This window comes from Scyliorhinus torazame, chromosome 18, assembly GCF_047496885.1.
Source record: "Scyliorhinus torazame isolate Kashiwa2021f chromosome 18, sScyTor2.1, whole genome shotgun sequence".
NCBI lineage: Eukaryota > Metazoa > Chordata > Chondrichthyes > Carcharhiniformes > Scyliorhinidae > Scyliorhinus > Scyliorhinus torazame.
The window spans coordinates 8,184,554-8,198,351 of record NC_092724.1 but is presented as its reverse complement, the minus strand read 5'-3'; the positions used below and the strand labels follow the sequence as shown (position 1 = coordinate 8,198,351).

Here is a 13,798-nt window from a genome sequence, read left to right as displayed (position 1 = left end):
TTTAAGGTGAGAGGGGCAAGGTTTAGAGTAGATGTACGAGGCAAGTTTTTTTACGCAGAGGGTAGTGGGTGCCTGGAACTCACTACCGGAGGAGGTAGTGGAAGCAGGGACGATAGGGACATTTAAGGGGCATCTTGACAAATATATGAATAGGATGGGAATAGAAGGATACGGACCCAGGAAGTGTAGAAGATTGTAGTTTAGTCGGGCAGTATGGTCGGCACGGGCTTGGAGGGCCGAAGGGCCTGTTCCTGTGCTGTACATTTCTTTGTTCTTTGTTCTTTGCAATGACCTCCTGGAGCTCGAATAGTGCCTCACCTATAAGAATAAAAATCTTTGGTCACAAGTGGGCTTACATTAACACTGCAATGAAGTTACTGTGAAAAGCCCCTAGTCGCCACACTCCGGCGCCTGTTCGGGTACACGGAGGGAGAATTCCGAATGTCCAATTCACCTAACAGCACGTCATTCGGGACTTGTGGGAGGAAACCGGAGCACCCGGAGGAAACCCACACAGGCACGGGGAGAACGTGCAGATTCCGCACAGACAGTGACCCAAGCCGGGAATCGAACCCGGGTCCCTGATGGTGTGAATGAACAGTGCCAACCACTGTGCTACCGTGCTGCACATCCCTCCTCCGTCCCCATGCCCACCAACCTTCCTCCGCCTCACTTTATTCCTCACCAGCTGCCACCTTAAATCCATCTCCCACTGCCCCCGCCTCCACCCTCTTCACGCCACCGCCCCCTTTGCTCACTAAATGAAATTTGCTGGTATGTGTGGGAGCTTTCCGTGTGCAAACTGGCTGCTGTCTTCACTATGTCACACCCAGAGCTACGCTCCAAAAATTGCTCACTTGTGTGGCTGCAAAAGGCACCATGAAAATTTCAGCCTTCGTTTTCTCATCACCGTCATCCCTCCTCTTTATCTCCCTCCAACTCCCTCTTTCTCTCTCCAGGCGCCCCCCCTCCCCTCCCCCCCCCCCCCCCTCTCCCCCCCCCCCCCCCCCCCCCTCCCCACACACACACAAAAACACAGCCATGTCATTGATCGATTGCCACCGCCGCTTAGCGTGCCCGGAGGGCTGGGAAAGTATTGATTCCTGGGGAAATAAAGAAGGGAGCTCTTCTGGGTAAATACTCTTGGCCGGCTGCTTTCTGGGAACCGGCTGCCAGTGACCTTGCTGACGCTGCTATCATAATACAAATAAATGGAAGTCTCGCAGGGACAGGAACTGCTTCCAGCTCTCTGGACTGATTTCATGGCCATAATTTGTTCTGCTGCATTGCTCTATCAATCAAGCTGAATATGTGTGCACATCAAAAGGCAGGCGCCGTGCCAGTGAAATGAAGCTGGCAAGGTGCCCAGTGACAAACAATGACGGAGAACACAATTTTCATGTGCTACTGAAGTGTGTGTACGTTTGTGACTGATCGCTGCTGTAGCCCAGCCCATCGATCCATATAATGGCAAATAATGCTCACCGAGGTATCTTAACGACTTGCTGTGGGTCAGCACTAATTTTCTCATTTATCTTTCGTTTAATAGACTTTTATTTTCCCTCCTCCCCCACACCCCGCCATCACTCTTAATTTTTTTTTTAATATTGCTCGGATCGTCTTGCATCATGGGAGATTTTCTCCCCTCCTCCGCTCCCAAATGTTGTGCTTTTTTTTAAAGCAATTGCGCTTGTACAGGCGATAAACACAGTGGCAGCAGGATAAGCCCTAATTGGAGTGCATGTGTAACAAGGTTTAATTATGGTGTGAATCTTAATGACTTGTCTCCTGTCTGCGTTTCCACGGCCAGTCAATTAGAAGCAATATTTCTGTTCTAGGGCTGTTTATGTTGGATATTGTACCTCCGCAAAGAGGGTAAAAGGTAGCCTCAAATTTTCCAACCCCCTGCCCCTCACTTCCATTCCTGACCGCACCATGGGTGGACCGACACCACACAGACTTGCAGGGGGTTCAAGAAGGTGCCGTCTCGAGGGCAATTAGCGATGGCCGATAGGGATGGCTCGGTGGGTCTAAATTTTTTAAAGAATTTTAAAAAAGAGATTGGTGATGAATGCTGGCATCACAGATGCTCACATCCCGCAAAAGAATTTTTGAAAGCCTCTTCCCCGTCCACCGCAAGCAGCAGCGAGGTGAATAATAATAATCTTTATTGTCACAAGTAGGCTTACATTAACACTGCAATTAAGTTATTATGAAAAGTCCCTAAATCGCTTGACCCTCCGTTGGTTAACGTTGGTTGGTAACAGTCAGGAACGCAAAGAACCATCTGCACTTGTCCAAAAATTGACCCAGGACCGTTTACCTCCACCAGGATGCGAGAAAAGGTCTGGCCATGAGGGAAAATGGGACTTTTCCCCAAAAGGCCATGTGGAATGGTTCAGTGGAGCTGTGTTATTGGTCCCTGCCTTTCGTACAGCCGAGTCAGGCTACCCCTGAAGGACCCAAACCGTAGCCACATATTTTGGAGTTTAAAGGATGGATTTATGGAACGGCGTTATTTTAAACTGTTCATGGCAACTTGTAAAAAAAAAAAAAAAATTTAGAGTACCCAATTATTTTCTTTTCCAATTAAGGGGCAATTTAGCGTGGCCAATCCTCCTACCCTGCACATCTTTGGGTTGTGGGGGCGAAACCCACGCAAACACGGGGAGAATGTGCAAACTCCACACGGACAGTGACCCAGAGCCGGGATCGAACCCGGGTCCTCAGCGCCACAGTCCCAGTGCTAGCCATTGCGTCACATGCCGCCCTGGTTCATGGCAACTTGAAAATAAAGCTGATCGGAAAATCCAGTCCAAATCTGTCCACCAGCGGGATAGATTAGCGGCCAAAACGGCGCTTTCCCAAGGGTTTGATTTAACCTCTTCCGGGCTATCGGAATCACCCCTCGACAGTCCCTCGTGGCACTCATTTTCGCAGGGGCCTTCGGTTTGATTTCCTCCCTGTTTTACTGGCTGGGAAGCCCAAGGGTTTGGGCGGCCTTGTTTCAGATCGCATTTGGAAATCATTTATTTAATCGTAGAAAGCACTGGCAGTCTCCTGGGTGACTCGTTAATGAAATGTTTATGATAGTTAGACTCAACCCCAGCCCCCCCCCAACCTCCCTCCCTTTCTCTGCCCACTTCCCATGACTCTCCCTAGTGGCAGCTAACTGGCCGAATTGAAAGCGCTGATTTGCAGTTAGGTAGCAGCAGCAGCAGCCTGCTGTGTCATGTCCTGTAGATACCATCGCCATGACAACAGCCTTGCTGGTTCTAATTGTATTGATGCCTCAAAACAGCCGGAAGTTGATAATGAGGCCGTTGGCAAGAGACATTGTGTGGCCTCGTTATTTCCTGATTTGATCCAAAGGTGCTAGCGTCTCAGTCAAGATTAAAATGTTTGTGGGAGGTATACCTTATTTTCGTGTGTGTGCGTTGTTTGTCATTTATATTTTCTTTGGCTTTTTCCCTGAACGATGAGCTGCTCCCGGCTTGCCTGCGCTGCTTTGTGAGCAGGTATCAGACCACAGAACGGTTCCCTGGTGGCTCAGCGCGCTGATACAGGGAGCTGGTTAAACTGTGCACAGACTGGCCAGGCCCCAGATTGCAGATTGGATTTCTGGGCAAATGCGTGGAGAGACACTTTTTTTTTTAGAGAGAGAGGGAGCTTCAGGGGGAGAGGGAAATCCGAATCCGTTACCACAAACTGATTATGTTAAACTGATGCCCAGTCTGATCGCTCAGGTCGAGCTCGAAAGGCCTCGTGGCAATATTTCAAAGTAAGAGTTCTCCCTGGTGTCCCACTCAATACATGGCCTTCAACCAGCATCTGATTATCCAACATTGGCGTGTGCAAGCCGCTGCGTGTTTCTATTTTACAGCAGTGAGTGCTCTCCAAAACTCTCTTCATTGGATTCAAAGTGCTTTGCGATATCCTGGGGTTGTGAAAAGCGATATATCGATGCAAGACCACTCCTTTGCTCTTGTACTATCTCGTTGTCTCAAGAGGGCAGGTGAACAATAAGCACTCGGGCCTGGTGGTTGCGAACCCATAGTTCAGCAGGAGGGAAGGGCAGAACATTGGCAAGAGGAGGCAGGAAAGCAACTAAAATGGAAAGTACCCAGGCTCACCCCTCAGCTCTCTGTGCCCATCAATCTCGCAATGGCACATCTAAAGCTAGTAGACTGAGATCAGGACAGGCTATGGGGGTGGGGTGCGACCCCGATGTGGTCTGGCCCGCGATCGGGACCCACCAATTGGTGGGACGGCCTCTCTATCTCTCGGCCTTTTTTCTTCCGCGCCGGCCCCTATACTCCCGCGCCATGTTGGGTTGGGGCCGGCGCGGAAAAGGGAGACACTCCGCATGCGCGGAAATCGCGTCGGTGGGACTGCGCATGCGCGGGTTCACGCCGGACCCACTGCGCATGCGCGCATCCCCCCGGCGCCCATTCCACGGCCGGATCAGCAGCTGGAGAGGCGTGCACCACTCCAGCACCATGCTGGCCCCCTGTAAGGGCCAGAATTGCTGATCCTGGGGCCGTGTTGACGCCGTCGAGAAACGCGACGGCGTTTCCAACGGCGTCAACACTTAGCCTCAGGATCACAGAATCCCGCCCCTCGTTTCCCGTCGGTGGCCACACTTGGAAACGTTTTAGGAGAATTGCACCCCAGATACTTCACTGACTGCAGTGCACAGGAAAGACAGTGGAAAAAACAAAGGGTAGATGTGCGTTGATATAGTGGCTCTCACATCCCCAGGACATTGCAAAGCTCCTTACAACCAATGAAGTTCTTTCAAAGTGCAGTCGCTGTTGTGAAGTAGGAAACACGGCGGCCCATTTCTGCACAGCAAGCTCCCACAAACAGCAACGATAAATAACCCGTTTTAATCCAGGTATCGCAGCAGTTTCTTTAAACACATCATTGTTCCAGCTCCCGCAAGCAGCAACTCACTGAAGATCGGATCATCTGGGGTTTTTGGGGGGAGGGGGTATGGTGTTCAAAGGATGAATATTGACCTTGCGCATGGGGGCAAGGAGGGAAGGTTGCCCACCTAACACGCAGATGGGGCCCCAATTTAGTGACATGTCTGAAAGATGGCACCTCTGACAGTGCAGCACTCCCTCAATTGCTGCACTGGAGCAACAGCCTGGCCTGTGTGTGCTCGGATGCAGATGTATTCTAATACCCACATGGCCTCTTCAGCCAGACCAGGCCCAATGTGAGAAAGGTAGATGTAATGGGAGTGCTGAATGAATAGATCAAACAGCCTGGGAATGTAATGTGAAGTACTCTTAATGGCTTTTCATTCAGGACGGACAAAAAAAAACAATGGAAAAATATCAATACAAAAACTGGGCTATTCACCCTCGCGCAAACCAGAGTAATGGGCTCGTTAGCTGTGGGCACCTCAATCACGAAGCCAGCCTTTCATGTAAATGAGTCGGTCCTATTCAGGAGCACGGTGTCACCTGTTTCTGATTGCTGTGATAGCCGTGTTGTCTTTGCATTCTAATTACTCGCAGAAGATCTCAGTTCCCCTGCCCTCTTGTCCTACCCTCATGTGAATGACTGTGGTACAAAACATTGGGTTGTTATTGATAAAGAAGCTCCGTGAGTGATGGCAGTATGTGCATACAAAGCAGATCAGCTGCTGAAGCAGAGAGTTTGCAATGTAAACACAGCCCTTTCCATCACCTCTCGCTCGCTGGGTGAGGGAGCAGTGCCGCTGTAAAGCAGCCCTGTGCATCGGTTTGTTTTTCTCTCTGTCGTTGCAACAGTTCGATACCCACTGTGTCGGATCAGCTGATGGGCTTTCCTCCATTGCCACTTTCTTCAATGGGTCTTCCGCCCCTAGTGAGCACAGACCAGCTGAAAACCTGCACCGTGGCAAGTGCGATTCAACATGGTGCCTTCTTACCTGCCAGCGTTCTAAATTTATTGCCCTTGTTTTCAAATCCCTCTACGGTCCCTTCCGTCCATATCTCTGCGATCTTCTCGAGCCCCACAACGCCTCCTGGGCTTTCTGCGTTGCTCCAAATCTGGTCTCTTGCACAGGGTGGCACGGTAGCACAGTGGTTAGCACTGTTACTTCACAGCGCCAGGGTCCCGGGTTCAATTCCCGGCTTGCGTCACTGTGTGTGCGGAGTCTGCACGTTCTCCCCGCTTCTGTGTACGTTTCCTCCGGGTGCTCCTGTTTCCTCCCACAAGTCTAGAAAGACATGCTGTTAGGTGAGTTGGACATTCTGAATTCTCCCTCTATGTACCCGAACAGGCGCCGGAATGTGGCCACTAAGAACGTTTCACAATAACCTCATTGCAGCGTTAATGTAAGCCTGCTTGTGACACTAATAAAGATTATTATTATTAGTCGCAATGTTAACCTTTTCACTATTGGCCGTTCACTGTTCCAGAGCTGCCTGGGCCCTGCTGCCAGGGCCCTAAGCCCTGGAATCCCCTCCTTGCACCTCCATCTTTCTACTTTCCTTTTTAACCTACTCGTTTGCACAAGCTTGTGGCCAGGTCTCCTGCATTGTCGTCATGTGGTCCGGTGCCAAATCTGGTTTGATAGCTGCCCCTGTGAAACACCTTGGGATGGTTAACGTGCAAAATAAATGCAAATTGTTGCTGTTGCCACTCTACGTGTCATATTTAGCTGCCAGGCAATTAGGACAGCTCGCTGGTTTCAAAAGAAGAAACAGTTGAAAGCATTCAGTTAGAATGCAGTTGACGGGATTATTTCCCCAGTTGTTCCAGCATCATTTAACTTGTATGTACTGCTGGCTATCGATGTGTGACAGCCCGAAATGCATTGGCACACACACACACACCTATTATTTTACTACTTGTTGTAATTTTGATTATTGCGATTTAGCACTTCTATGAATTAGAGGGGTGACATTCATTTCTCAACCCATTAGCCACCCCCCCCCCCCATTCCCCCCAATTTTTACCTCCGTGATATAATCATGCATGCTAATGTAGGAAATAAATGGGAGCGTGTTAGCACTGAGGGACACACTCGAGCAGTTCAACTGCCACCCAAGAATGAGGCTTGAACTGGCTGCAAAGCTCAGGAGAATGTTGCAGCCTGAGGCATTCGTTCCCTGTTAATAATGCATTCAGTTTGTCAATTGCAAACACCTTCTTGTTTGAGTGTTACTATCGCCTCCTGTATTACGGCCATTAACCATCCCCATTCTGACTACCAAAGTCTATTATTGCAACTCCCTGCCATATTCTATTTGAATTTACAGTGCAGAAGCTGGTTATTTAACCCAAATGATCCATGCCCGTGTTTATGTATCGGCTCACTGCCTTGGGTGGCACAATGGTTAGCATTGTTGCTTCACAGCGGCAGGGTCCCAGGTTCGATTCCCGGCTTGGGTCGCTGTCTGTGTGGAGTCTGCACGTTCTCCCCGCGTCTGCGTGGGTTTCCTCCGGGTGCTCCGGTTTCCTCCCACAAGTCCTGAAAGACGTGCTGGTAGGTAATTTGTACATTCCAAATTCTCCCTCTGTACCCGAACAGGTGCTGGATTGTGGCGACTAGGGGCTTTTCACAGTAACTTCATTGCAGTGTTAATGTAAGCCTATCTGTGACAATAATAAAGATTATTATTATTAATGCTTGCCCCGGTCGGTCTCTCTGTTGGTCAGTGTTCCACACATTTTATAGCTGGAAAAAGAGGCACAATGTTTACCCCATTTAGACCACAGACCATAAAATTTACAGTGCAGAAGGAGGCCATTCGGCCTATCGAGTCTGCACCGGCTCTTGCAAGGAGCACCCTACCCAAGCCCACACCTCCACCCTATCCCCACAACCCCTCCCAACACTAAGGGCAATTTTGGACACTAAGGGCAATTTTAGCATAGCAAATCCACCTAACCTACACATCTTTGGACTGTGGGAGGAAACCGGAGCACCCGGAGGAAACCCACGCACACACGGGGAGAATGTGCAGACTCCGCACAGACAGTGACCCAAGCCGGGAATCGAAATTGGGACCCTGGAGCTGTGAAGCAATTGTGCTAACCACAATGCTACCGTGCTGCCTTCACTCTACAACAAGATAATCAGTGCAGGTCTCTTTATTAAATGTCCATGTCTGTCTGTCTGTCTGAAGACAGCTGGAACTGTTTCTGACTGGCGAGGACCGCACCAGTTACTAAATGGAGATACTTCAGGGTCGGGGTGTTAGGATACCGGACCAGACCCCAACGTTTGTTAGGATATCAGACAAGAACCCTAAACAATTTTTCTATTTGTCAAATTGAGGAAAGGATACTTCACCCCAGGAGTGATGACTCTAAACAATAGGTGTCTTTTAAGTTAAATTTTAATTTAAATACAGAATGAACCACATTAACATCAAATAAATTGTTTTACAATTATCAGTTAAATTATACTTAAAAGGAAAAACTTGAACTTACGTTCAACATCTGCTGCTAATTCTAATTAAGCAACCCAATACAGTTCAAATGCCACTTATAAATAAAGTTATCAAAACAGGCTACTTGCTTAGCTCTGGAAATCTCTGGAGAGAGATCCCTTCAAGATCCAGTACACTTCCGCTCAACCTAACAACATGTGGCAAAACGGCTATTCAACTTAAAATCCTATACCGGACTGCAAAACTACAGACCGACCTGGCTCCTCCCATTAATGACATCATCCGTATCCCACTAATTTCCATGGCCTGCTTAGTTAGGACTAAACACAAACCCTAATAAATTATCTACACTCCAGGGAATCTCCAGCAATCAAAACACTATTCCATTAGCCTTTGTCTGTAACCAAGTAAGTTAAAATCAATAATTATCTCACCATTTACGACTTCCTAATTACAGCTTGAGCAGGCATACTGCCTGTATGTATTTTAAAGCAGGGGGCGCGATTCTCCGCTCCCGCGCCGGTTGGGAGAATCGCCTGGGTCGCCAAATTTTCCCGCGATGCCGGTCCGACGCCCTCCCGCGATTGTTCAAGCGGCGAGAACGACCCCGTTGAGTTCCGCGTGGCGCAGGCCAGAGAATCGCTCGAGACACCCAAAATGGCGATTCTCCGGCACCCCTGCTATTCTCAGGCCCAGATGGGCCGAGCGGCCTGCCCAAAGTGGCGGGTTCCCCCCTGCGCCGTCCACACCTGGTCGCTGCCGGCGGGAACAGCGCGGGAATGCTGGGGGGGGCGCAGCCTGCGGGGGGGGGGGGGGGGGGCTCAAATGGGGTGTGGCCTGCGATTGGTGCCCACCGATCGTCGGGCCGTCCTCTCTGAAGGAGGACCTCCTTTCTTCCGCAGCCCTGCAAGATCCGTCAGACATCTTCTTGCGGGGCGGACTCGGAGAGGACGGCAACCACGCACGCACGGATTGGCGCCGGCCAACCCGCGCATGCGCGGGTGACGCCAGTTATGCGGCGCCGGCCACATCATGTATGCGGCGCCGCGTGGGCGCAGCTCCTAGCCCATTATTGGGCCCTGAATCGGTCGGGATAGGGGCCGTCTCGCACCGTCATGAACCTCGACGGCGCGAACACTCTGCCTCCATTTCGGAGAATCGCGCCCAGGGTTGTTAATAATGTTACTGCAGCAAAATATGAAATGTAGTAGATAACAATTTCCACATTCAGCGCACGAGCAATCTCCTGGAGTTACTTCAATTGCCTCGGTGGATTTTATTTTTAAATCTAGTTTTGTGCCTTTCCCAGGAGATCGCATGGTTTCAACTGGGGGAGTGTGAGTATTGTGAAGCACAAGATATTGCAACTGTGTGGGACGGTGAATGAAACAGACGGTTTCATCATTGTTCGTATCTTTATGATGCTCTCTCGCTGTCTGTCTAGCTGGCCAAGCATCCATTTCAATAAGAGGCTTTGTGCCTGTACAATTGTAAGGACCCTCTGCTTTATGACTGGTCCAATAGTGGCCAATCAGATGACGTCACTCGAGTGGAGAGCAATATTGTGGTTTGTGGATGGTGTATGGCTGATGTGGCAGGAAGTGCATGCAGATTTCTGTTTCGTTTCCCCTTCAACTTAAGAACATATTTATGCTGTAACTCGCACCTGTAATTTTTTTTTTTGTTTTGAAAATGTATTTCCAATTCCCTTTTGAAAGTTCACAGGATTGTTGCAGCACCGAAGAAGGCCATTTGGCCCATCATTGCCTGTGGCAGCTCTCTGAATGAGCAGTGCACCTAGTGCCTTTCCAATGCCTTCTCCCCATAACCCTGCGCCTTCTTCCTTTTCAGAAAATGAGCTAATCCACGCTTGAATGCCTCAGTCGAACATGCCCCCATCGCACGCTGGCAACGCATTCCAAATGTTAACCACTCGCTGCGTGAAAAGGTCTCTCTTCGTGTCTCCACTGCTTCTTTGACTAGACACCTTTAAACCTGTGCCCCCTCATTCTCGACCCTTCCACCAATGGGAACAGTTTCTCCCTAACTATTCTGTCCAGACTCCTCGTGATTTAGAATGTCCCTATCAAATCTCCTCTCGACCTTTTGGCACTGACTCTCCCAATCGTCTCCAAGGAAAGAAGTCCCAACTTCCCTAATCCATCTGCGCACCTGAAATTCATCATCCCTGCAATCATTCTCAGGAATCTTTCCCGCTCTACACGTCTCTCAAGTGTGGCGCCCAGAACTAGAGGCAATGAGTTCCTGTGCAATCTACTTCTACCACCACCCTCGCAGGCAAGCAAGTTCCAGTTCACAACAATTTGTTGCATTTCCCCTCCCGGTTCTTGTGCCAATTATTTTAAACCTGGACCCTCAAGCTAGCGGAAACTGTTTTCCCCCTATCTAATCCATCAGAACCCCGAACAACTATTAAATCTCCCCATTGTTTTCACAGCTCTTCAGAGAAACAGTTACGGTTCCTTGTCACACTTCTACGCAACTAAATTTCCTCACCCCCCCCCCCCCCCCCCCCCCCATACGAGTAAATCTTCTCCATGCCAAGGTAGTGTCCAGAATTGGATACAATACTCCAGCTGGAGTCCACCCAGTGATTTTAAAATGATTGTAAATATTTACGTTCTATGAAATATCTTCTTCAAGTTAAGAGGTACAAATAGGCCCTGGATCATAGTCCTGGGTAATTCTGATCTTTGTATCCCTGTCCCATTAGCTGTAATGAGTCGGGATGCCAAAAAGGACATGGTGAGTGATGAGAATCGGACTCAGCGCCTCGAAGGTTGAAGAAGGAAACTGCCCTAACTTTAACAATGTGGATGTCATGATTAAAACTGTAGCAATTTCCAAACTTCACTTTTCTTTTTGTTGCAGGCAGAAATTGTGAAGAGACTGAGCACAATTTGTGCACAAATTATACCTTTCCTCTCTCAAGAGGTAAGTTTGCTTCTCTTGTTGTTAAACAGTACAAACTGGTGCATGGAAGGCTGAGTTTTAACTCCAGTGCAGCGACATCCAACTCTGGTGCATTGACACATCTTCGAAATGTAGAACGAGACCATTCCGTTCAAAACATTGCAGGGCATTTGTTTAGGAAGCTTGCTTGTTTCCACGAGGAGGCATGTGTACGTAAACACACATTCCAAAAAGCAGAAACCGCAAATCAATCGAAGGAAAGTTTTTAACAAGGAGACGCTCGATCACCAATGGTTGCTGTGTCCTCTGGGCTCTAGTTCCTCCTTCAGTGGTTGATTGTTGCCCATTCCCACCCTCTCCCAATGACCGACACCTACCAACCCCTGGAAAATGCCAGCAATGGTGAGGCAATGGCACCGGTAAGAGGTTATAAAACTTCATCCTGTCCAGTTTGAAAGCATATTTATGGTCGTTTTGCTGAAAGTCCGCCACAATCTTTACTTCCTTTAGAATACATTAGTTGCTTTTTTCTTAAGCGAGAAGAAGTGATTGGCTGCTCATTGTTCCCCTCAGTTTTTTTCCCCCGCCGGTTAAAACAACCGGCCGTGTCACACCGTGTTGACATGGGCAGAAGTTGCACTCAGCACTTATTTCTAGAATAGCGAAAGTTCTCATCTTTAGGGCAATGCCAGAGGGTGATATGTGTGAATTTTGTGTAACAGTTGGCTACCCTTTTGTCAGTCTCACCTCAGGGGTTTGCATTTTCACTGGCAGGGGGAGGGGAAGATGGAATCTAGTGTATTTTAATTTAAAACTCAGTGAAGTGTGTATCGTGCTCAGGCAGCAGAGATATGAACAGCTCATGAATTGACACAGGAGTGTTTTCTTGGGGACAACGTCGTTCATGAGTAACAATGCAGCTGGATAATAACCATATGCGTTCTTGTTCGTTGGCCAAAATTAACTCTTTAATTCCACCCCCCACCCCCACCCAAAGGTGTGTGTGTGTATAAGGGGTGTGAACGAAGGCTGTTGGATTAGGTGGGGCCTTTGGACACACATAATGAATCATCCAGCAAATGCACATGTTGTCCTTCTGCTAGTTCCCCATTTACTGACCATGATTAGCGCTGGATTGGCAGCTATGAAGAAAGGCTGGTTAGGCCAGGGTTGTTTACAGTAGAAGTTGAGGGGTGACCTGATCGAGGAGGACTAAATTCTGAGGACATCGATAGGGTAGATAGAAAAATACCTCACCTCTTAGTAGAGGGGTCAATAGTCGCCAGCCCTTCACACATGCACTAACTATGGCCGGTCTTCAAGGTGTAGTTTAATGAATTCTATTGTGCTGCAGATTGGCAGCTCTGTCTCCTTCGAGAGACAAGAAGGTGGCACAGTTACACTCAGCTGCCAATTGGGGGCATTCTCGGCTCCAGATCCAAAAATTGTCAGTTCAGGGCCCCATGTGGAAATCAGAGTACGAAATCTAGGCGATACTCCAATACTTCTTTATTATTGTCACGAGTAGGCTTACATTAGCACTACAATGAAGTTACTGTGAAAAGCCCCTAGTCACCACACTCCGGCGCCTGTTCGGCTACACCGAAGGAGAATTCAGAATGTCCAATTCACCTAACAAGCACGTCTTTCGGGACTTGTGGGAGGAAACCGGAGCACCCGGAGGAAACCCACACAGACACGGGGAGAACGTGCAAACTCTGCACAGACAGTGACCTGTGGTGATATGCATCACTGTAAATACACAAGGGGTTAATGTAAATACACCACGACTAAGTAAACACTAAAGGGAGCACCAGAGATGTCATGACAGCAGTCAAGACACCCAGAGGTGATACTACCACAAGGGGGCATTAAACAACCCATATATAAGGACAGGGCACACATGCTCTGCCTCTTTCCACAGGCGACACTTAGAGAGTAGGACAGGGGCAGATCAGAAGCATCACACCCACCACGTGGCTTAGAGCAGACTGGTTAGTAAGACTGAGTTACTATAGCAAGATTAACAGGAGAGTCGAACTCATAGAGAACTGTGCTAATGGTTCAATAAATCACATTGAACTTACTTCAAAGTCTGGAGTATCCTTTGGTCAAAGCTGCATAGAGTTGCAGCCTGTGTTATCCCAGAGTACATAACACAACATGTCCCAAGCTGGGAATCGAACCCAGGACCCCGGCGCTGTGAAGCAATGGTGCTAACCATTGTGCTACAGTGCCGCCCACTGCACTGTACTGCACTGTCACACATGCATTCTTCTGAATGAGGTTAAACTGCAACCCCGCCGACCTGTGAAAGTAAAATATCCCAAGGCACCATTTTGAAGAGGAGCAGGTGAGTCCAGTAAGAACCCCTACAGTGCGGAAGGAGACCATTCAGCCCATCGAGTCTGCACCCACCCTCCGAAAGAGCACTCTACCGAAGCCCACTTCCCCGCCCTATCCCCGTA

At 48.9% G+C, this 13,798-nt stretch overlaps 1 protein-coding gene across 1 annotated transcript in view; it reads left to right on the top strand.

Moving 5' to 3' along the window:
* Positions 1–13,798, top strand: part of LOC140394923 (transducin-like enhancer protein 4) — a 232,552-nt gene that overhangs the window by 72,197 nt on the left and 146,557 nt on the right. The window contains 1 exon segment of the mRNA XM_072482114.1: positions 11,289–11,351. Coding sequence (XP_072338215.1) covers positions 11,289–11,351 — 63 coding nt within the window.